The sequence below is a fragment of the Gloeophyllum trabeum genome, assembly GCF_000344685.1.
Source record: "Gloeophyllum trabeum ATCC 11539 unplaced genomic scaffold GLOTRscaffold_00017, whole genome shotgun sequence".
NCBI lineage: Eukaryota > Fungi > Basidiomycota > Agaricomycetes > Gloeophyllales > Gloeophyllaceae > Gloeophyllum > Gloeophyllum trabeum.
In genome coordinates this window covers 732,391-755,334 of record NW_006920426.1, presented here as the reverse complement: position 1 = coordinate 755,334, position 22,944 = coordinate 732,391, and the positions used below count along the sequence as shown (strand labels likewise).

General features: G+C 52.9%; 6 protein-coding genes across 6 annotated transcripts; 4 read left to right on the top strand and 2 right to left on the bottom strand.

Annotated features, from left to right (window-relative positions):
• Window positions 1-671: 671 nt before the first annotated feature.
• On the top strand, window positions 672-1,547 carry GLOTRDRAFT_133485 (uncharacterized protein; the record flags this gene model as incomplete). The annotated part of the gene is made up of 1 exon (XM_007872402.1): window positions 672-1,547. One exon carries the CDS (start codon window positions 672-674, stop codon window positions 1,545-1,547), a length of 876 nt encoding a protein of 291 aa, XP_007870593.1.
• A 1,533-nt stretch (window positions 1,548-3,080) lies between these two features.
• GLOTRDRAFT_5816 (uncharacterized protein) lies at window positions 3,081-4,018 on the top strand (the record flags this gene model as incomplete). Its single annotated transcript, XM_007872178.1, has 3 exons — window positions 3,081-3,399; window positions 3,451-3,639; window positions 3,699-4,018. Coding segments are annotated over 3 exons (828 nt in total), but the record flags the coding sequence as incomplete, so codon positions are not given.
• A 3,382-nt stretch (window positions 4,019-7,400) lies between these two features.
• On the top strand, window positions 7,401-9,400 carry GLOTRDRAFT_133483 (uncharacterized protein; the record flags this gene model as incomplete). The annotated part of the gene is made up of 5 exons (XM_007872401.1): window positions 7,401-7,453; window positions 7,508-7,670; window positions 7,733-8,756; window positions 8,818-9,116; window positions 9,170-9,400. 5 exons carry the CDS (start codon window positions 7,401-7,403, stop codon window positions 9,398-9,400), a joined length of 1,770 nt encoding a protein of 589 aa, XP_007870592.1.
• A 150-nt stretch (window positions 9,401-9,550) lies between these two features.
• GLOTRDRAFT_141261 (uncharacterized protein) lies at window positions 9,551-13,100 on the top strand (the record flags this gene model as incomplete). Its single annotated transcript, XM_007872400.1, has 11 exons — window positions 9,551-9,777; window positions 9,834-9,889; window positions 9,946-9,977; window positions 10,055-10,444; window positions 10,497-10,590; window positions 10,644-10,712; window positions 10,764-11,055; window positions 11,107-11,487; window positions 11,546-11,737; window positions 11,793-12,579; window positions 12,630-13,100. The coding sequence occupies 11 exons, from the start codon at window positions 9,551-9,553 to the stop codon at window positions 12,870-12,872; spliced, it is 2,763 nt and encodes a 920-aa protein (XP_007870591.1). The 3' UTR covers window positions 12,873-13,100.
• Window positions 13,101-13,510: 410 nt separating this feature from the next.
• Window positions 13,511-17,157, bottom strand: GLOTRDRAFT_96694 (uncharacterized protein; the record flags this gene model as incomplete). The annotated part of the gene is made up of 13 exons (XM_007872399.1): window positions 13,511-13,577; window positions 13,653-13,965; window positions 14,059-14,273; window positions 14,336-14,698; window positions 14,750-15,058; window positions 15,111-15,452; window positions 15,508-15,591; window positions 15,624-15,717; window positions 15,767-16,038; window positions 16,122-16,164; window positions 16,386-16,515; window positions 16,846-16,941; window positions 16,972-17,157. The coding sequence occupies 13 exons, from the start codon at window positions 17,155-17,157 to the stop codon at window positions 13,511-13,513; spliced, it is 2,514 nt and encodes an 837-aa protein (XP_007870590.1).
• Window positions 17,158-18,928: 1,771 nt separating this feature from the next.
• On the bottom strand, window positions 18,929-21,341 carry GLOTRDRAFT_96693 (uncharacterized protein; the record flags this gene model as incomplete). Its single annotated transcript, XM_007872398.1, has 5 exons — window positions 18,929-19,180; window positions 19,484-19,887; window positions 19,936-20,241; window positions 20,299-20,498; window positions 20,974-21,341. The coding sequence occupies 5 exons, from the start codon at window positions 21,339-21,341 to the stop codon at window positions 18,929-18,931; spliced, it is 1,530 nt and encodes a 509-aa protein (XP_007870589.1).
• Window positions 21,342-22,944: the final 1,603 nt, after the last annotated feature.

Genomic DNA, 22,944 nt, shown 5'->3' with positions numbered 1-22,944 from the left:
GCGCTACGCTCTATTGGTGTCCTGTTCTCCTGATCTGCGTCAGGAGTCCATTGCGATGACGCGGGGCCATCTGCGCTACTAGTAGCTGGACTCCTCTCGTTTGCTGCGCGCACACTGCGTGCCATGCCTCGGTGCAATGATATACTCAGGACGTCAATTTACTTTTGCGATGGCTTTGGCAAGGCTTGGCTAGAGCCGACTCATGTGACTACAGCGTACTGTGCTAGGCAGCGGGAATTCCAGGCATCACTCCGGATAGACGAAGCAAAGGTCAATAACTAAAAGCTTCTCGAACGCTAAAGTGAACGACAAGTCATATATTAGTACTGATTATCACAGAAAACGACAGAATCTATTCTCATTAGGCAATGCTACAAAGAAGCAGCCACTTTCGGTCACATCTTTGTTCCTGGCTAATGTGCCACCGCTGATTGGTTCGAATTCTTGATGTCTTCTTTGTGGCAGACAACGCTTGTACTGTTTCTTCGCGTCCAGGCTTCGTTTGTTGATAAGCTTCTGTGGCCCGGATCAACGAACATTGAAAGGGTCCGACGTACAAAGGCGGGGAAGTTCTTCTTTGTCTCCGCCACATCCGCATCCAGACCCAAAGTTGCTACGAGTTGCGCTGCTCCGTCACAAGGCCCATTCTACTTCTGCATACACAATCAGCGATGTCTGGCGCCTCTCCCTCGCCCACCGTGATAATTCCGGACACACCAGGCGCGAGCTGCCATTGTGGCATTAAACTGGACATTGTGGCAAGCGCGTTCTCGAAATACTGCTCGCCCGTCTGCGAGGAGCTGGACTCCCTCCTTACCACTAGAACCTCCCAACACACTCTCTTTGTACAGCTCCCTCCTTTATCTTTACCGGCACAGCCGAAACGCCCCTGCATCTCGTCCGCGCCCGTGCGACGCGTCACGGAGCCACAAAAGCCAGCCAAGCGCGTTAGCGTCTCCTCCACTCCGCCGCGCCCGTCCCTCGTGCCACAAAGAGTCGCGACCTCTACGCGCACACCAAGTCCTACCCTTTCCTGCTACGCGGACGACGAGAAGGAGGACTTGCCTCTCGTAACGTTCTCAGACTCGTCTTCTCGAGGCACGCGCGGGTACGCTGCGTCGGAGTCGATTCGTAGTTGGAAGCGGCACGTTGCTCACGAGACGAGAGACGACGCTCCACATAAAGAGTGCGACGAACTGGGTGTCTTCACCCTGCCAGCCACTATAAGAGAACCTACTCACCCCAAGCGTTTCGTGAGGCCGAGCAAACAGCCCAGTGGCCCACGGCCTATCCCATACTCCCGAGCCAATAGACGAGATTTGTTATCTCCCGGTCCGACCTGCCAGAGAGAGAAGACGTACCAGGCAGGCACAGGAGGCATGCCTATGTCTCCGAACTCGGGTCACTCGAATGGAGGCGACCCGGTGATCGTACCCTTGATGGCGCCGAAGCCCGTCAGACCAGTCCTACGGCGTCAGCTCACAGCTATAGCCGAGCGTGGTGGGTACGAGCGGGACGTACTGGAGAGGAGACGAGGAACATATTGAAGGAGTGCATGACTGTCGATCGGTGCTCGGGTCCTTCGCTACGTTAGCGAGTCTTGGATTAATTGCGACTTATCGTGTCGTTCGTTTTCGGTGTCTATGACTTGATTTCTCCTGAAATATATTCCTCTGCGTCTGTGATGCTTTGCGTAGCTGCACGTTCTCTGTCGATGTCGATGTCGACCGCCAGGCATAGACACAAGTGGGCAAGAGAAGCCTGGGAAAGCTTGTACGCCACAGCCTCGAGCGCCTCATGCAGGCCTCGAGTCCCACACCTTCGACATGCTGTCGACTATGAGAGTCATTCCGATCTGCCAAGTCCTGGTGCGAATTGTTTCCGGAGGGTGGTCTTCATCGTTTCTACGAGTATTTGCCTGGCAGTGTGCGTGATGGACGATTCGGACTCTGCTCGTACGGTTGTCAAGGTTCATAGGATCAACTTAGTTGGGCATCTCTCACTGATGCGCTGGTATGAGCACAAGTTCAGAGGGCCCGTTCCGGCGGATAGCCGCCAATGATCTCACCCCGCTGGACGCCTTGACTCGTGAGCGCCATGCTTTGACGTTAGAAGCATAACGCTTAGCATTCCAGAAATCGTGGCCTGCAAATTTACACAAGCCTAAGGGAGCATAACGCTTTCCACCCGTAGAGCATGCCCTTTTACACGCGGTGGAGGTGAGCCTTTTTCGAATTATATAGTCAGAGTGAATATGGACTCATATACCCGCGCTACCCGGGTCGTCCTGTCGTACTTACATCAGGCAGGTTCCACGATACCATCTCCATTCACGCCATTACTGCCAGTGCTACGATGCGCTATTTTCACACCGAGCTATTTGTGGATATAGCTTCCGTACTTTGTCGGTGCGTTCCTAATTTCGGATGAGTGGTGGTTCCAAGATGGTTTCGTCGATCGATGGACCTCTCGAGGCCTCCGACGATTTTCTATTGGAAGACGGAGTCCGAACTATATGTATGTGCTGCTACCGAAAATATCCCTATGTTCGTGAGATCAACCCAGGCTTCCTCGAAGGTCTCTGACCGGCTAACCTCCACCACTTCCTCGAAAGCTGTGCAATGTTCAGTCATCTCACGACCGCCGCCATTCGCAGCTCGAGATAACTCAACATACTGGAAATTCCACTGTGCGTGGCGTCCGTCTCCGATGTCCCCATGCGCGCACAGACACTCTCCCGGACACTGATTTAGCAGGCGGTGAAACCCCGCCCATACGCGCGCTGTGTAAGATGATGCTGTCGGCGAAACCGTTCCTCTTCCATGGCTACGGTATTGTCGTATTTTTGCTCTAACGCGTGCCAACCTTACCGCCCGTAGTTTGCACCCGGATACACTTGGGTAAAGTCTCAGGATCGATGGTGTTACGGTACAGGAAGCATCGACAGATGGTCTCCTTCTCATCAGCTTATCCCATCTGGCTTCCCATGCTCTGGCGGAACGCAGGTCACCCCGCGTCTATATATTTTCATGGTACGACTGGGTTAGCATTCATCGCTGCTTTGCCTGGGTATGTCCTAGACCCTCCTCGCCATGTCGATATCCTTCCTCCTCGACTACTCCCTGCCCGTCGTGGCCCTGGAACTATGCATCGTGTTCCTCGTCACTCGCCTGTTCCTCGAGCCCCACTTCATGCCACGGGTGTTTGGGAAGACGTACACGGAGATGGATGTCGGTGCTCGACGGTCTCTTACGAATCACGCTGTGTCGTTTGGCCTAAAGGTCACTTGCTGTATCGGCGCGTACTCCATTCTCGAGACGTTTTTTGTCCAAACGCCTTTGGACGAGCCGATACACTCAGATCATGTCAAGCACAAAGTCACGAACGGGGACATTCTCGGTGAGATGTCACTTACTCAGCCTCGGGATAGCTCATTAACTCGTAATACAGCGTACTGCTACCTTACCGTTCCTACAATATATTTATTCGAAATCATCTACCGTACCAACATCTCCGTCGTGTCGGCTATCCACCACATCGCGGCCATACTCATTAATATCCTCGGTATTGTCATTATTGTCGATCATGGGCAGGAGGGGTACTTGCCGTTGATTGAGTTTAAGCTGATCCTAATCTACGGTACGTCTTGTCCTTTCCCTATCCCAATGCTGGCTCGGCTGAAGCTGCTCCCGTATCAGGCACGTTCGAAATGATGTTCGAGATGTTCCCCCATCTGGCCGTCATGCTCTACCGAATTTACCGCCACAAACCCCGTTTCCTGTGTCGACTGTTCCTCATCGTCGGTCTGGGTATCTTCACCGGTACGCTGTCGGAACAAGTCGCCATCATCTACTTCTACAATCGTATCTGGAAACACCTCCCCATCCTCTACAAGGCCGTCGGCCCTATCCTGCACGTGTGTTTCCTGGCGGCCCAAGTCCATGGAGGGCGGATATGTATCCAGATTTCGATGAAGCTACGGAAGGAGGTCAAGGAGGCGCAAAAGAAGGGAATCGAGGCTGAAGAGTGCAAGGACGAGGCTGAGGGAGTCGTGAGCGGGAATGCGGACTTGGAGGCTGGGTACTCGCATACGCGAGAGGTCACGGATTCCACCCTCGTCGAGAACGCGTCATATCCCAAGGTCTGTGGGCAAAATCATTCTCGGACATCATCTTTTGAGGGATCGTCTAACATCCCCGAGCTTGGTCGGTCGCGGTCAGCATGACCATAGGTACGGTTTACGGACGTAGGGCTTTCAATTCGTCTCAGCGGGTATACCAGATAGCATCACTGTATTATAGTCATTACAGAGCTTTTTCGACATGCATAGCTCCCCTCTTATACAATCATTATAGTGCCACGAACAGCGGCAAGGGCTCCTACTCATTGCGTGGACGGAACCTCCAGGCAACCCATTCGGGCGGCACTTGCTCCTTGCAGGAACGCAGCAAAACGCGGATGATGAGCGGCAGGTAAAAGTTGCCGCGGAATATCGCGATGGTGTACAATCGAATATGGGGCGGTATACAATGGGATACAGGAATATTAGCTGTATTTCGAGGACGCAAAAAAAAAGCTTGCGCATGTCGGTGGTTCGACTCCGGAGGATTCTCGGTGGGCGGAGTATTTGGATAAACGATTGTTCACTCCTGCGAAAAGTGCTTATAGAGGAGCGTGCTATTCAATTTCCGCTTGTTGGGTGCTCTTCCAAGATGGCTCAAGTGGTGCAGTATATTCCTGTTTGCATACTTCTAAGAAGCCGCTATTTTGAGGACTGGGGAATATACGACATCCGGATCTAACCCCGGTAAGTTCACCGATGTCCGATATCCATGCGAAGTATTCGCCGACAGCAGGCGTTCAGAAAAGAGCTTGCGACAAGACACTCAGACAAAGATATTGGCGGAATGGATGTTTTGCAATTAAGGAGAGCATGAAACATAGGCTTCAGGGTGAGCAATGAGCATGGCTCAAATCTATACCAAGCATAGACCAGATCGACCCCGACGCACGACGATAAGCCATTTCAGATTTCGAGGTTGAACGGGCACAAAATCTTTCGCAACAGAGTCAGGTGTCAGGTATCGTATTAGTCCAGTATATTTTAAGCCAATAAAAAACGTTAGAGACTGATTGACGAAACGAACTTGAGCAATCATCGGAAGCACGACGGGGTGATCAATTCAATTGCGAGCACTGCTACAGTCCCGACGCGACTAAGGACGGTTCATCCTGTCACGAACACGTGCACCGTGGGTCACATTCCTTTGTGGCGTAGCCACGCATACGCACTGATACGGCGAGGCGCCGAGGACAAAGGTACTGATTGACGGTGAGTCTACCGGTGGCACTTGAGATTTCCGCTCACCTTTCTTCCTTAGCAGTCTGGGATGACCGCTCGTGTGAACTCCTATTCTCTTCCCAATTCGCTCGAACTATCTTCAAGTTCAAGCGCCTATGCTCTGCGTCGCAAGGAGCTTCTCTCTTTGGTGAAGCAATTGCGGGCTGTGGGGTCAGTGATGTAGCTAGCGTGCATGTCGCGTTGACCCTGAGACTGAAAATTACTTCATCAGGGCTCAGGCCGATTTAGATCTCCCTCGCATTGCTGTCATTGGGAATCAAAGTGCCGGTAATTACAGCCGTTCAATACCATTTTTGACATTTAATTGGTCGACTCCGTTCAGGGAAATCTAGCGTCGTCGAAGCGATATCCGGTGTGCGTCTCTCTTTGCTGTGCCACCTGTGCGGCGTACCCGGGAATACTAACTCTTCAGCGCAGATTAATGTCCCTCGGGATGCAGGCACTTGCACGCGGTGTCCGATGGAATGCCGTCTCTCTTCATCGGATGGTCCTTGGTCGTGTCAGGTCTCCATACGGTGGGAATTCGACGAGGCTGGGATACGTAGACACGATGTGCGCGAAATACCACTAGGGCCTCCTATCAAGGATAAGGAGCAAGTTGAGACAGCCCTTCGCCGTGCCCAGGCGGCTGTCCTCAATCCGAACGTACCTCTTGGCACAATACTGACAAAATCTACAGAAGAACTGAGGTCGGGCACCTCGCTTGGGAACAGCACGCCTTTGCAATTCTCTCGCAACGTGGTCTGCCTGGATCTTGTAGGACCCGAGTTGACTGATCTTTTTTTCATCGATCTTCCGGGTAGGGCGTCCTCCATAGATTATCGGCACATCTGACGAGATATGAAGGTATAATACAAAATGCGGAGCCCGCCGTCGTTAAGCTTGTTGAAGACCTGATTATGTCCCACATTCAAGGCAATTCCTTGATCTTAGTCGCGCTGCCCATGACAGGTATTTCCATTGCTCGCAACTGGATGCAATTGCGGCACTCTGACTACCCACAGATGACATCGAAAACCAAAAGGCCCTTCGACTGGCCCTCCAGCAAGATCCCGCCGGTAGAAGGACCATCGGTAAGTATCTTCTTCTATTTTCCTGCCTCCGGCTGATATACTTCACTAGGTGTACTGACCAAGCCGGACATGCTAAGTGCTGGCTCCACGAAGGCTTGCGAGAACTGGGTAGACGTGATGGAAGGCCGCAAGCACCCTTTGCTACATGGCTACTACTGTACACGCCAGCCCGACGACGCCCAGCGAGCGGCTGGTATATCATCTGCTGAGGCTCGGGCTCTTGAGGTCGAATTCTTCGCCAACACGCAACCTTGGTCTTCGTGCTGGCCCCATAGATTCGGCACCACAAATCTTGTAACTACTCTGAGCAAATTGCTGACCCAGATCATCGATGATACGTACGTGCGACATCCGATACCACCGTGTGCGATGTCCTGACGCTTGTGCATAGATTACCCGTGCTTGAGTCTGAGACGACAAGGTTGCTTCGCCAATGCGAAGATCAGTTATACAATATGCCGAAGCCTGTGGAGATCGAGCCCGCGTCTCATGTGCTTACGCTTGTTACGTCCTGCGGTGCTGATTTTCAGAAGTATGTGGAGGGTGGAGTTGATGCTGCGACGTTAGTACAGGCTACCCGAGGCGCGTTTGCTACGTTCAAGCAGGGTATTAAAGGGACGACCCCGAACTTTCTCCCTTACCTGTCTTCCGAAGACAACAAGCCTGGCTTCTAAAATTATCTTGAAGGTGAAGAAGAGGAGTCGTTCAACGAATCTGGATATACGACAAGGCCTTTCTTCCTCGAGGACATGCGTAGACACATTGAAAGGTAAGAGAAGCTTAACACGGATATCGTGAGCTTAGCACCCATAATTTGCTCGTACAGGTCGATCACGCGGGAGCTGCCGGACGATGTCCCTTTCCCTTGCAAAGTGACTCTGATCAAGTCGTATCAGGGAGCCTGGTCAGGACTAGCCAAAACCTGCTTCAGTTCCGTAAAAGAGTCGACTCTGAACTGTCTCACTATGCAAGTGGAAGAGAAGTTTGGGCCGTATACTGCTCTGAAGAATCGAATCATGTAGCTTTGGCTTTTTCTACAGTCGTCCCTCCCAACTAACGTGTGCACCCATAGGTCGCTCGTTACACAGCTAATTGCTATCCAGGAGGAGAAGTGCATGCAATACTTGGATGTAGTTCTCCAGATAGAGACTTTGCCGTTTACCCAGAATACTTTCTACTACACAAGTTGCAGAGACAAATGGCTGGCGAAATACAAGGCGGCCAGGGAACAGAAGGTGTGTCCCACTAATATGGTCGTCATCTAGTCTCACTGCTTGATCCCTATCCCGAACTTCAGGAATCGCTATCTGTGGCCGCCAAGTCCGGCTTTCCGGACCCGCCTCGCCCCGGGCCAGATTCTTCATCAAATGGAGGTCCTTTTCCGTTAAGTTTGTCATCTGAACCTCCACTAAGACGAACCTTGGATGAAGTGTCAACCACTGAGTTGCCGTTCACGACGGCATCTTCTGTTGAAGCAGCAGCCAAGTTGAGTGTCTTCGGAGATTCGGGTACTCCAGCAACCCCTGCTACTGGCTCATCGACTGCCGCTTCGAATCCGTCAGCTGTACCTATCTCTCAAGCGCGGTCCACTATAGGTTCCTCAGGGACGCTTCCAGGCATATCGCAGCCTGCTGGTCCGTTCGCATCTCAAGCTCCAGACTCTATATTCGCCACGCTGAAACCTTCACCCTCTCTTCCGAGCAAGGGTTTATTTGGGTCCTCAGGAACACTGCATCCTACACCCGGTGGTACTGGCTTAGCCACTCCGTCTACACCTAGAACGTTAGTATCTGTTCCAGCGAAACCGAACATTTCGTGGCCTTCGATAGGGTCATCTGCATCTATCTCATCTGGAGCTCCGCAGACAAAGCCGACTCCAATAGGCTCATCGTTCTTTGCAGTGCCACCTTCATCAGGAACACCAGCATCTAATCCATCAAACACGAATCTGCCATCGCCTTTCGCGTTTAGCACGCCCGCACCGCCTAAAGTCAATCCAAGTGGCACAGGGCCGTCAATCCTTTTGAGTCCCGCTGGATCTCCTGCGCCCGATACAACCAAGCCTGGCTCAGCCACGCCCTTCGGGGGCCTGTTTTCCGCCCAGTCTTCGGGCGCACCTCAAGCGAAGCCAAGTTCGACGGGGTCGACACTGTTTCCGGGCCTGCCTGGGTTCGCTTCTCCAACAGGCTCCGTGACCATGAAAGGCGGATCAACGATCAGTTACACCGGAATCTTCGCGGTGCCTCATCTAGTGCAGCCTCCTCCAGTGCAGCCGCACAGGGTGGACATATCGCCGTTCATCGGGGGATTCACAAAGAGTGGTGAGTCGAGTATGCCTCATGGGTGTTGCGAGCTTCCAAGCTGACCTCCAAGTTTAACCAGGAGTCTGCAATTTCCCTGAGAAGTCGTTTGAAGAGATGCGTGTAGAAGCCCTTACAGCAAGACGTCCGATAAAGAAAGCGCCGAATTTGAAGATGAAAGCGCGTGCAACCATTCCTTCTGCGATTGTGCAGTCAGATGCTTCTGAGCAGGACTACAACGACGCACTGTCGGCACTAGCAAAAATAGGGATCACTGGCCTGACAAAAGAAGACCTGGGACGGCTGCAGCCCTCAGACCAGTATACTCGGGAATTGAACGTTATGGCTCAGGTCAGAGCGTACTTTGGTATATCCTACAGGGTGAGCTCTACGACTTCTAAAAGACGGAATTCCTAACTGGATATTCACGCTAGCGGGTGATCGACAACGTCCCACTAATAATCGACTACATGTTTGTGCAGGCTCTGGGGAAAGAGCTTCAATTGTTCCTCATAAGCGGATTGGCCCTCGGAACTGCAGATGCCACCCTCAAATGTGCAGCCTATCTGGCTGAAGATCCCGAAACGCGCGCTCTTCGAGAGGAGGTAGTAGCCCGCAGACGGCGATTGCATGATGTGGCTCTCGAGTTACGGAAAATTATGTGACGGCAACGATGTTACGATGGTTTTCCTAATTTATACGTTGATGTATTGATATTTTCATGCCGGGAATATGATGACACCCTACTGGAAGCTTTACCCTGTTCAAGAGCCACAGTGACAGTGGCATAGGCGTAACGCGGTCACGTGCCTAGCATGCCGGAAGCATATGTCCGACGCGCGTGGCTTTGCCGCGCCACTCCGGCAATGATCGAGCGCCTCATTACTTGCTTCCGTTCCAGCACCTACTTGCCACTGTCATCGTCTGAGCTCACCGACGAGACGGCCATGGGGAAAGACACAGTATCAGAACTATCCAGTAGCGAGTATGCGTCTCGACGTAAGGAGCTCTTAAAGCTGGTGAAGCAGCTTCGGGCAATTGGGTATGTTTGTGCCACCTTCTCCTAACGTTCTTCGTCCTCAAGCCATTTCACCACAGTGCTCAAGCGGAGCTTGATCTACCGTGCATTGCCGTCATTGGCAACCAGAGTGCTGGTATGTGGTCTCGTGATATCCACCTCTACCCCTATTTACGATGGACTGCTTCAAAGGCAAGTCCAGTGTTGTAGAAGCGATATCAGGAGTATGTATCATTTATTATTTCCTTTTCTACACATAGATTGTTATGCAATATGGCTGATAATTAACTGTGCCACTCAGATCAAGGTTCCCAGAGATGCGGGAACATGTACCCGCTGCCCCATGGAATGCCGCCTTTCTTCGTCCGACATGCCATGGAAATGCCAGATATCTATCCGGTGGGAGTTCGACGACAAGGGGAAACGCAGAGACGACGTACAAGAAGTGCCTTTTGGCGGGGCTATCACGAACAAAGGAGATGTTGAACTCGCTTTGCGTCGCGCGCAGGCTGCTGTGTTGAACCCCTCCGTGTCGCCGAGCAAGTTCCTGCTCATGAGCGCGGATCATCTCAAGGCACCGGCAGGCACGCGCAAGACTCTGGACTTCTCTAGAAACGTTGTGTGCGTCGACCTCGTCGGCCCGGACCTGACGGACCTCTCGTTCATCGACCTGCCAGGCACGTATTCCCCAGTGGCACAATATCATATTCGCTGCTGATTCCTAGCACCTAGGTATCATCCAGAATGCTGAACCTGAGATCGTGAAGCTCGTCGAAGACTTGGTTGTCTCTCACATTCAAGGGAATTGCCTGATTCTTGTCGCACTTCCGATGACTGGTACGTCCCTGCACCTTTTCAATCCCTGCACTTCTGGATCATTGTACGTCTAGACGATATTGAAAACCAAAAGGCCTTGCGGCTCGCTCATCAGGTTGATCCTAAAGGGCTTCGAACAATTGGTTCGTCGGATTCCACTTTTGCGACCTGAATGGGTCTAACTTGCGACACAGGTGTTCTCACGAAGCCGGACATGCTGACTTCGGGTGCGACAAAAGCCCGCGATCTCTGGATGGACGTCATCGAAGGGCGAAGACATCCCCTCCTCAACGGCTACTACTGCACCAGACAACCTGACGACGCCGAGCGAGCGAAGGATATCTCCGCCGCAGAAGCCAGGAAGGTCGAGGCAGATTTCTTTGGGAACACTATCCCCTGGTCGCGCGCTACGAACAAGAATCGGTTCGGCACCGGGAACCTCGTTGCAACTTTGAGCAAGCTGCTCACAAAACTCATAGACGAGCGGTAAGAACATCTCTTGTAGGTCGAATGTAAGTCACTCACGTCGGTCACCAGGCTTCCGCACCTCCACAAACAAGCTAAGGAAGTCCTCCGCGACTGTAACGAGGAGCTCGATTCGTTGCCTCAAGCTATCGAAGCCGAACCTGCGACATACGTCTTGGGCCTCATCACTGCCTTCTCCACCAACGTTCAGGGCTTTGTCGCTGGGGGCCTCGACTCCGGCCGACTTGTACACGAGAACCGCGACTCGTTCCGGGAATTCAAGTATGCCGTCCGGCGGACGGCACCGAATTTCATTCCCTACCCCGAGGGAACAATCAGTAGTGCGGTGTTTGAGAACTATATCGGTGACGGCGAGGATGAGGGCCCGGCAGAAGGGCTTGTTAGTGCGCAGGCGCCCGTGTATCTGACGGATATGCTACAGCACATCGAAAAGTTAGTAAGATCACATAGTTTACCGAGGAACTGAGCTGACCAAGGGGGCTGGGCACAGATCTATTACTCGAGAACTGCCGGATGACGTCCCGTTTCCATGCAAAGTCTCCCTCATTAAAGCATTCCAGACGACCTGGAGACCGTCGGCTATGGTGTGCTTCGAACGCGTCCGAGCGTCCGTAATTAACCTGCTCCATGACATGATGAAGGACCAGTTCGACCGATACGATGCCCTGCACATAGTCTTACGGTACGTTTCCTAGACATTCTTGCTCCCTGTTCTGTCTCACGGGGGTCGTCAACAGAGGATACGTGGCCGATCTCGTACATAAGCATCAAGTGTTATGCTTGCAGAGGATCGGCGAGATGCTCGAGATCGAGTCCGAGCCTTTTACGCAGAACGGGCATTATTACGACTCGTGCCGGGATAAGTGGCTCGCAAAATACAAGGACGCCCGCGCAGGAAAGCTGCCCGTCTCACAGGAACGACCGGCAAAAGTGCGCAAGTTATCGCAGCAAACAGCCGGCGCGCCGCCAGCTGCGTCGGCGACGAGCTTTACTTTCCAGAGTCTGAACGGACAGCAGTCGACATCCTCTGGCTTCCGTGGCACTCCTTCGCCATTCAGTTCTATCGCGACCTTAGCTGGATCTACTTCAACTCCCTCCACGGCTACGCCGTTCGCCTTCAAGCCGGGCGCATTCGGTGCTGGGCCAGCTCCTGCCAGTCCGCAGCAGTCTGCGACACATCTAAAAACCTCGTCGACGAAGGAAAAAGCAAAAGCAAATGGAATGCGTGCTTCTCTCCATGCGCCAACGTCCTCGGAGGACAGCAGCGGAAGCGATGATAGTACGGTATCTTCTTCGTCTGCCGAGGAACCTCGCATGACGACTGTCACGAAACCGGTGCTATCCCAGCCGACGCTGAGCGAGGAAGACCAGGCGAAGGTCAACGCTGCGTTGGCCGCCTTGGCGGATATCGGATACACCGGGATCACACAGGAAGACCTGGGGAAGCTGAATCCGCCCGACGAGTTCGCGAGGGAAATCAATGTCATGGCGCAAGTGCGTGCCTACTTCCAGGTGTCATATAAGGTTCGTTCTTGCGTGTCGCTCTCTCAATCCTTACTGAACCTTCCTGCCAGCGTGTCATCGACAATGTACCCCTCATGATCGATCATAAATTCGTGCGTGCGATCGCAAAGGATCTTCAGTCATCCTTGATATCTCAGCTTGGCCTGGGAACCGCCAATGCAAGCACTCGGTGTGCCACATATCTCGCTGAGGATCCGCATGTCGTTGCTCGGCGGGAGGAGCTCATCGCCCGGAAGAAGCGCCTGGAGGGTGTGACGAAGGAGCTGAGTAACTTTGGTCTCAAATCTGCTTGATCGGCCGTGGGTCTTGGTTATCTAGTTGGTTCGTTATGCTTCGTAGACTTCAGCATCAGGTTTGGCTTAGGGTGTCATACATTGCTGTCTACGCTTGCATTAATCGATGTTATTTCAGGCAAGTAGTTGTAGCTACCGAGTTCGCCAGTTGGTATCTCTCGGTTTACTCCTGGCCAGAAACTCGATCGTTTTGGGTGTATTCAGCCGAGTCTCGAGATTCAATGTTTGCAGCCTCCTTGGAATGAACCTGTGTCGAGCTACGACGACCTTCATCGTCCCAGGAGAAGCCTTTCTCACTCGCTAACGCTCCATCGCGCACGGCATCTCCACCCTTTTTTCATTGAGACGAAGGGCCGTAATCAGGCTGCGAGGCTGATCGTTTGAGGACGAATCTCAGGAGTGTTGATGGGCTTGCCTCGAACGTGCCAACGTGGATTTCGGACGTATACTAGGATATTCTCTGGATATATTTATTGCAGCGCCGTATTCATGATGTACTATTCAATATAATTGCGAACAATATCTTGTTGACACTGTGCCCATAAAAGATGACGACTCGTCCTCTCCAGCACTCATGGATGATTTAAACGCCAGAGTTCCCGGCGCCCTCATCCTCATGATACTCCCGCCAGGACCATTCACATAAGCAAAAACCCCGGAATGCTGAAGATACCACCACATGATTGGGCCTCTCCGTACCAGTCACTGCATGTATCAGTTTTGCCCTGCGACTAATGAGCTGGGATCCATAATTGACATGAAAAGGTAAGCGGCACTCACCGTGTCATCCAGAATACTGGGCAATCCGGTGTGCTGCCGCACAGTACGTGGAGGTCCTCGATGGTGCTGGCGATCATTTCCTGGGCGGTCAACATGACGAGCCGACCACCTTCAATCGGTCGGTTGCGCTGTCGCGCTATGTGCCGCACTCCGTTGTGGGAAGGGACGACCACAGGACGGTACGCGGCACAGCCTGATAGATCCGAAACCGCTACCCAGCGCAGATCATGGTAGGGATCCTGAGCGAGGAGGTGCATATATGGCTGACATCTGTCGTAATGCCTCTCCGCTGTCCATGGGCCTCGATAGTGATCTGCGAAGACCTAGAGCACCATCAAATGTGTTCTACATACGCCTGACAAGCAGCCTACCCCGAAGATTCTAGAGAGACCCGACGTTGGCGCACCGGCGACTATCCCAATGCAATGCAAGACGCTTTCAGGGTCCTCATGGTCCAGGCATTTCAGAATAGCGTCTATCCTGTTACGTTGGAGCAGGCTGCCCTGCTTCCCGTACTGTTCCAACTTTTCTAACAATATCTGACGGCCGGCCGTGTCATATTGCGGAGCAACCATATGAAGCATAGATGGAGAGGTTGCGATATCATCAGGCGTTTGCTCGCTGTAGACGGCGTAAGAGTATTGTCAGACCGCTAAAGAAGAAATGTCAGAATAATGGCATACCTCATGAGAAGCGCTGCAGCCTCGAGGCATAACTGGGCCACGCGAGGTAAGGGTACAAACCGAGGAATGTCGTATCCGCCATATTCAAAACTAATTAATCGCTCTCCATGGAGAACTCCAGCCAACGCAAACAAAGGATTCGTGGTGTGGAGCATTAGGAATAGTACCGGATCATCTTTCTCAGGGAGGATGTTAGAAGGCCTGAACGGGCGACAGGTCTCTACACATGGGCGAAGGGAATCGATACTGCCCCGAGCCTGTACGCTCATGGACAGCGCTACCACGTGCCACTTGAAGAAAAGGTCGCAGGTATCGCTCAGATATTTCGGCGAAAGTCGCTGGATGACGTTGGGAAAACATAATCTAACAATGACTAAGTCATGCAGCTAATGGACGTATCCGGTGCACTCTGACCTGAGGTAGAAAAGGGGCATCCAGAGAGTGCGCCATGCCCACTCTGCTGAGGGAACGTAGCACTGCCTCGATAGATCCCACTGATTGAAGCAGGACTTCGTGGCAAAGTCATAGAGATTATAGATCAACCGTCCAACCGTCCCAGACACGACTGGGTCAGAAGTAGCCGATAGAATGTGCCAGAGGCTCCGCACAATGTTCTCATCCAGGCTAGATCTCAGGGCCGGGAGAACGGAGGTCAGGGACAGGTCGTGCCACACGAGTGAGGAGGATAGCCTCGTAGCCGTGACGACCTGGAGCTGGGGTTCTCTCGAAGCATCGAATTGAGTATCATAAAGTACAGATAACAAGAAACACTCACAGCAGTCCTCTCATCAGATATCTCAGGGAACTGGCACTATACGGAAGTAAAGCCGTTATATCCTTTATAGACAGGTGCTGGTGATAATACTCCTGGAACTTATCCTCTAGAGCGTCAAATCCTTTGATCACTGGGAGAATGGCACTTTCGGTAACGCTAATCAAGGAGCGACGTAGCGGTAGGACCACGTCCTGATTACCGGAGACCCTTGACTCGTGGACGAGTTCATGAAGGGCTTCCGCTGCACCAACTTCCACAAATATCTGTCGAATAGAATGGTGGAATGAGGCCAGAGCACATATGTAATATGCTGTCAAAAGTCGGACAGAGGTATTTGGTAGTCTATAATCGTATCAGAGTAGGGGACGATGATTGATCACAACCAACTTGAACATACCGTAGCCCTTTCACTAATTTGTCACACCCCAAGTTGAACTCTTTACTTTGCGACAGGCGCGTAGCATACTCGTCTCGGCACTCACTACAGAACGGCGAGGACAGCAGCTCTACTACCTCGCCCACGGAAGGAGGTGATTTATGCGCAGTCCGTCCGCTCCATTTCCTTCCCAGCTTGCGGTTTGGACAGAAATCTTGCGTACAGGGCGCGCTGTTCCAGCATATAGAGTCAAGCATGCGTCCGATCAACGAGTTCGGACCTTTCTTCAGATGGCGCTCTGCGATGCGGCTGACGAAGGACGTCAGCTGTCCGCCCAGATATCCTATCAGCTTATCCATCGTGCTCCCTACGCCCACTGCAACAGACAACGTAGAGGATGTCGAGGTCGTCTCTGCAAGTGAGATGACGAGCGGAGACAAAATGTCGATGTTCCCACTCTTGATCGCTGTTTGTACGGTAGGAACTTGGAGCCTTAAGTGCATCTGAGCCGAGTGCAAACCCATCTTATCTGAAGTTGCCTTGAGTGAATGTCTGCAGGGGCCGATACAATGTAGAGCTCGGAGGAACGGGGAGTCTGCGTTTACGTGAGCAATGAATGTCTGAGAGTGACGTACCGAAGGACGTCGAACTTCAACCGCTGAGAGCTCTGAACCTTGACTAAATAGATTCAACCATACATGGTCAGACTCAATATCCGGACGGTCCTTCACGCCGGGATTCCAGAGCCAGAAGCCAGCCACAATCCCAGTTGTATCAAGATCGTGCTTCCTCCAGATTCAATCTATTAACAGATGGACGCGCGAAGTTCACTCCAAGCGCCAGTCACCTATCGTAAGTATGAATCCGTCCTCCAGGGGCCTCGCGCTGCTGTTACGTACAGAGCGGACTGCTGCTGCTAGTAACATGGAGGCCTGCATAGCATAGTAGCTGAAGCGAGCGTGATGCGGGGACGTCGCGAGTCCAGTTGTCCCAGTCCCTAGTCTCTGCGCTCAGCCGTGTGAGTTCAGCCTGCGCACGTACTCAGAGAAGCTAAGATCGAAACGCTTCAGCGCTCAATATTAGACGCAATATATAGATGAGGCCTAACAGGCGCGGTACGTACCGTGCTACCTAGGTCTCAGCGTACGTATGTACACCGCCTGGAGTTCCGTCGATTTTGTTCCCTTAGGGCTAGCAGTACGAAAGTATATTAATACGCAAGACACAGTGTGCTTCGTAGCTAGCTTTGTACGACGTATTATGACGCTGCAAGTCCGGTGAGAGGCTCTATCTTCATAGAGTTCGCGGAACTGGAGAATCGTCGCGTCTTATGGCAGTCGCTGAACGTGACAGACATACTGTGAATCTCAAACATCGGCCATGTGTCCGCCTGCAGTCAACCCGTAGGCCATCAACACTGTATCCCATCTCTAACCGCACTGTACAGGAAAGCACCTACCCCAACAAACGAGAGGTGAGCTACACTGAAGATAGCAGTGCCGGTGTGAATGTCGGACGGAGGGTGACCGTGAAACTCTGTTGCGGAGGCTCCGACTCCGTCCCGAGCGCGGTGCTATCCTGCCCGCCGGTGAAGTTGCCCCTGTATAAGCTGGTGCCCATCGCTTCGGAGGGATCGCGACAGTGATGGTCGTAGCACGGGCGAAGCCCCATGACGATGGCTACCCCCGGCCTGTTAGGTAGTGCTGTGGAGGGTTTGTGAATTGGATTTATATTTAGTGAAAGCGACCGGGGATAGCGCGACATACTGATCGGTCGACTTAGACACTAAGGCTGCTGCCTGGTGCGATGACGGTACCGATTGCAGGGGCGCTGATGCCGATTGTCCGCACAAACGCGATGATGGCGAGGGAGGTTACGACGAGGAGTTTCATTACGGAGGCATGCGCCTAGTATCGACTAGGAGGTGAGTGTTTGTCTGGTTGGATGTACGCCTCGATCCACTCTTCAGACAGCTGAGCTCCAGTCCCGCCTTGGTTTCTTCAATCAAGAGCGCGATACTTTGGTTTACGTTTTCTATAATATCTCGCGCATCTTCCGCACTCGTCTTCGCTTTCTGCGAAGAACAGAGTTAGCGATGAAACATCATAAAGGGAGAGTCGACTACCTGTACTATATGGATCACCTCGTTAGCCACGCCACACCTTAAGCTTGTCTTCAGGTCGGGAACGTTAGGGATCCCACCGGCGATTTTGCTGAGGATTGTCACAAGCGTCTTCGCATGACCCGACCCCGCCCAAGCGGGTCTTCATCACCCTTCTTCTTCGTGCGCTTTTTGGAGATCATAGGGCCGTCGCCGGACACGTTACAATGAGATCAAGGTCGGGATATCTTGGCCTAATTTATCTTCTCGCGGGGGTCTCGTCTGTTGAACCTGCTGAGCGTGAGGGCCTCTTGTATACCCTCTGAGCGCTGAGCGGGAACTTTGTTTGATTCGATCTTCGAAAGGCTCAGAAGCGTATTACTCACAGCTTCCAGGTATTTCCTGTGCTAGCACAGCCACATTTATTCCCCTGCTCCAAAGAAATAAGATGAAAACGCCGTCGTAGGTTCATAGCATAAATCCACAAATACGTGAGTATGCCTTCCTTCGTATCAGACGCGGCAAAGTGCAGATCGATAAGAGGCGTGAGGAGCGCTAGTAACCAGAAAGCAGTGTACTTCAATGCATTCCTAACCACGAGGCATCGCTGAGCTGGCTATAGTATGTGCTATGTGAAAGCGGATGGAGGCAGTGAAAGAGCCCGGAGGCAGAGCGCTTCAAAGTTCCGTCAGAACTCAGAAGGGATCTTGATATCCATAAGGATTACTGCCAACTGATTTTACTTCGTCCTCACTGGCACCGCCGTTGCCCGTGACCTGGGTGAATTGCACAAAAGACGAGCGTTTACGGTGGATCCTGAGAACTTGCAACGGCAGAAAAAGACTAGTTCATATATATTCAAGCTCTCAAGGCTTACCATGGCCTCTGAATATCACTCAGCATTGTGACAATGTTAAAGGGTCGCCCGACCAAGTTGACCGGGTCTGTGAGAAACTGTCAGGTCCGCCGTACGTGCGAGAGACCGTTCCGAGACCAATTCTCTCGTCCGCCACCAGTTTCAGAGCGAGCTCGACCGCTCTCGTCGACACTGTGGTTCTCCTTGCCACCAGTTTCCCTAGCCTCTGAGCTGATAGCTTCCGAGCCACAGAAAGAATGCCGGCAAGTCCGAGCGCGCATACCAGTGAGCCATTTCTCGATTTTGTAACACGGGGTTAACAACGCAGTATCGTAACTACAGGCAAGGTACAAGGAAGGCATCCAAATCGTCGACAAGTAAAAACCCTGGTATATTTGGAACTGAATGTTCAGTTCCATTCAAACCTGAACCCGAATGAACGATGGCACTGATCATGGTTTTTTAATGCTTCAGCACACCGCCCCTTAATCGTGCACGGTCGGAGGGTGTCGTTTAACCAGTCTCCGATGGTACTCCTCCGGGTTCATCCCCTCATATTCCCGATCGTGATGGTCGAAGACATCGAATATGCGGTGGAAGAACCCCTTCTTTTCCGGATACGCATGGTGGTGGTGGTGGTGCTGCTGTGAATGGTGCGAGCCGTACGAATGGTGCGAGTGCTTCGTCGAAGTCGGAGAGAGCGAGGTGTGCCCCGAACGTGGCGACGGTGGGAGATGCTGGGATAGACGACGAAGGTCAGTTGGTATTCGCGATCAGAGAGGTATAACGATCCCGAAGCTGCGTCCCGACGTCGAGATGAAGGGCTGGACTACTCTGCTTCACGATCCCACAATATAGGGAACAGGAGATATGAAGAGTAGAACCCACGGTACCGCTATACAGCAGACCGCAGATCGCTCTTCATATCTCCTGTGCCAGCCCAGCCACGATCGTGTCTCCATCTCCGCGCTCTCGACCAAGTCGGCGACCCGCGCACCAGCCGAGCGGAAATAGGTTGGAACCAAGAAAGCAAGACTCACCACAGTGCTCGCCCCGTTCGGATAGTAAGTCTGCGCCGAGCCAAAGCTGACCGTCCGGTTCCTCTCCTGGCCGTGGTACCAGCTCTCCGCGTCCGAGTGATGCCCGGGGCGGCTTCGCGATCGCTGGTGGCTCGACGAGCGCGGCACGCTCCTGCTTCTTCCGTCCCCGTATTGACCTTCGTCTTCTTCGCGGATGGCATGGTGCGTGCGGGATCGCCCGCGCTCGGCCGGTGCCTGCGACGGACCCCAGTACGGGATTGTGTACGCCGTGCGCGAGTCCGTGCGGTGCGGCGGCGGCAGGGGCAGTGGTGCGGAGTGCGAGTGGCCCATCCCTGGCGCGGGGTGAGCCGGTGGGTAGTGTGGTTGTGGAGCGGCGTATTGCGACGGATGCCCGTGTGGAACATCTTGAAGTAGACATTAGCAAGGGTTAGGTGCCCAGGTGCGTGACTCACGATGAGGGTGACGATGCGCCGGGTGGGCAGGATGGCGGGAGGAATGATGGAATGGCACCGGTTGCGAGTGAGAGTGCGCCAGGGACGGAGCTTGAGAAGGTGGTGCGGGAAAGTGGTGCGGGACGGAGGAACTTGAATTCGAGCGTGCAGGTAGGATTTGGATTTGCTCCGGCTGTGCGGGCATGGGAGACGCGTATATGTTGCGGTTCGGCGCCGAGACGCGGACTGGACGTGGACCGTGGTGGCCATGGTCGGACGACGAAGTCGACCTCGAGTACGAGCGGTGGTAATATGGGCTTTCTGGGTCTAGCAAGGAGATGTACATGAGAGATTTCCTGGTGAGTAGATCCCCAAACAACGCACCCTCTAAAGGATCCACGACCACGTCGGGCCTTCCATCCCTGTACCTCAGAAGTATCCTGGGCGGGATGGAGGGGTCGTCGTATTCATAGTCGTCCTCGGTGCCGTCTGGGCCAAGCCACTCATCCACGGGCGAAGGCGGATCCGAGGGCGACTTCAACTGGACGTCCCCGTACGCTTCTATCCAATTCGCAATGCGTTCCCTATTTGAACGATAGACATGGCCAGAGTCGGAGACAGGATAATAATCAGACATGGAGAGGAGACAGAGTGGGTAAGCGAATAGATAATAAGTATAGGTAAGGGAGGGGCGGGACGCACGGTAGGTAATCGTTGGAGCGAGAGTTTTAAGAGGGGCCATCACTGGCAGCATGCAAGGTTGGGCACGTCATAGCGAATCTAGGCAAACTTTGTCAGGGCGGCTGCTGTGAAAGAAGCGACGGTGCGCGGTCCAGATATGTTGACTTACACCCCCAGATAATCGTTTCTGAGAACATCACTGCGCGGTCGCTGGGAGCAAGGCGAGTCGTACGGCAATCCGGTTCATTACAGACTTTCCTTTTCGGGGCTACTCGGACTCTGTGCGGACCTTGCACTCAGGAGTGTCTCCGACTACGGTATTCCTATACTCTTCGCTGGACGCTAACTCAGTGCCGCCAGGGTCTGCCGGGGCCTCACATCGGGCTAGCTTTCATCTGTGTGTACAACGTGCGCGCCTGCGGCTGATACGAGACCTGCGGAGATGAGAGGCAATCTATCCAGACTCTCGCAACGCAGTAGCCTATGACATCCGTCGCTATCTTTTCAGACCAAACCTGGTAGCTTTCATCTAATCGAACAGATTTTCGAAGGTATCCGCTGGGTACTTCGCTGATACCCCTTGCCCTTTTACCCTTCCTACTCGGAAATGAAGGCTTTATTCCCACAACCGCTGCCTCGCGGCTCAGGACGGTCACTATCAGGACGCTGCGGGGTACCGTCTTACCACCGTTGTTATTAATGGAGGTTGTCTTATGACGCCCTACTCGGATATCCGTGCTCGCCATCTTTTCATTTCCCTTTTACTCGGGCGCTCTCCTTCCATCTTGATAGCCTTTGCGCAAGCCGCCGAACCTAGATCTTTCACGCAACGTGGGCTCGTACAAATAGGGGCTTTCATAGACGTCTAGGTTATGCTCTCTCTGGCACTCGTGTACCGGTCTATGCTTCATTCTGCTGCTTGCCTGCGGCTTGAACGACCACTCGTGCTACTGTCTGCTGCCTGGAGCGACCGGATAGCCACAATCCGTGGAGACTGGACTCCCCGTCGTTCTACAGCTTTATGAAAATTAGCTATCTTCCGGTTGTAATCAAGACAACTGCGCTCACACTCCTCCTGTCGTTAGATTCTTCTCTGTCACCAGAGCCCTCGTGTCTGCTTTGGTGGGCGACGAATGGCTCTTGTTCCCAAGGCTCGCTCGTGTAAGCTCTTCACGGCCCACGCAAATATAGGGCTATTCCGCCCAACCTGACCACTGACTATTGTTTAGCAAGGCGTTTGCTCTCGGTGTCCTAAAATGCTTCAGGTCCCGCCGCCACCTTTGTCATCCACACATTGTCTCGTCAGAACTCATATATGTCGCGATCGTCTTTCAACCGGGCATTTGTGCTCGGATAAGCTCCTTCTCTGCGTCATGTGTCGATGTCAAGTGCAGCCCCTGTCCAGCTCAGTCGCACCGACTGAATCTCGAGGTATAACGCTACAGCCTCCAAGCCACCGACGCGAACTTCCCGAACTCGGTCAGCTTCCGAGTCCGAGCTATACATACCTGTACTGTATTCCAGAAGCGGAGACGTCTTCCAGTCACCGTCATATGATTGCTGTTCTTCATCTGTATCCGATGACATATACATATTCTGCAGCCTTCTTCTATTGCGTGTGGTCTAGCGTTGGTGTCGGCCGAAACTTTAATCTGTACGTCCAGCGTCAGAACGCACCTCGCGCTGGTGGATATCTTCGAATTAATGAGATCGCTCAGGGAGACAGGACGCGAGGCAGCTAGTGCTCAAGGAGACGAGAGCTTTCCCTGCCCCGCTGTAGACCTAGAGAAGGCCTACTATCGACACTCAACGTGGCGTTAACAATCGGCGCCGCTTTTCCCAAGTTCATAAGCGTATCATCGTGATGTATATTGAAAACCGGTACAGGACGTGGCATAAAATCACAAAGGCTGGTATTCTGCAGTCCGCCAGATCGGTTGTGCTACCATGTCGTGGAAATCATCCGTGACAGAAAATATACACGATGATAATGCGAACTATTCGGAGGGTACATATACATGGGTACAGGACAAAATTAGCGCCTATATGCATTCATTCCGTAGCGATTTCTGCCAGCTCTGGATGGATGACCGCGGGCGTGATGTTGAGAATTGAAGCGGAGCACGTCAGCATCAGGCGATGCCGTTGACTCGTTCAGTGCCAAGGGGGATGCAATATAGAGACCGTGAAGCGAGGGTGTTGATGTATACAGAGGTGCCTCCACAGTGCCTGCTTACAATCATCTTGCGACGATCGGGCAGGTGATCCTCTCGGAAGACTCTCCAATATACCGAGAGATTCACGGGTGGCCACCCCCGCCCCGACTGCACTCTGCCACCAGGGCAGTAG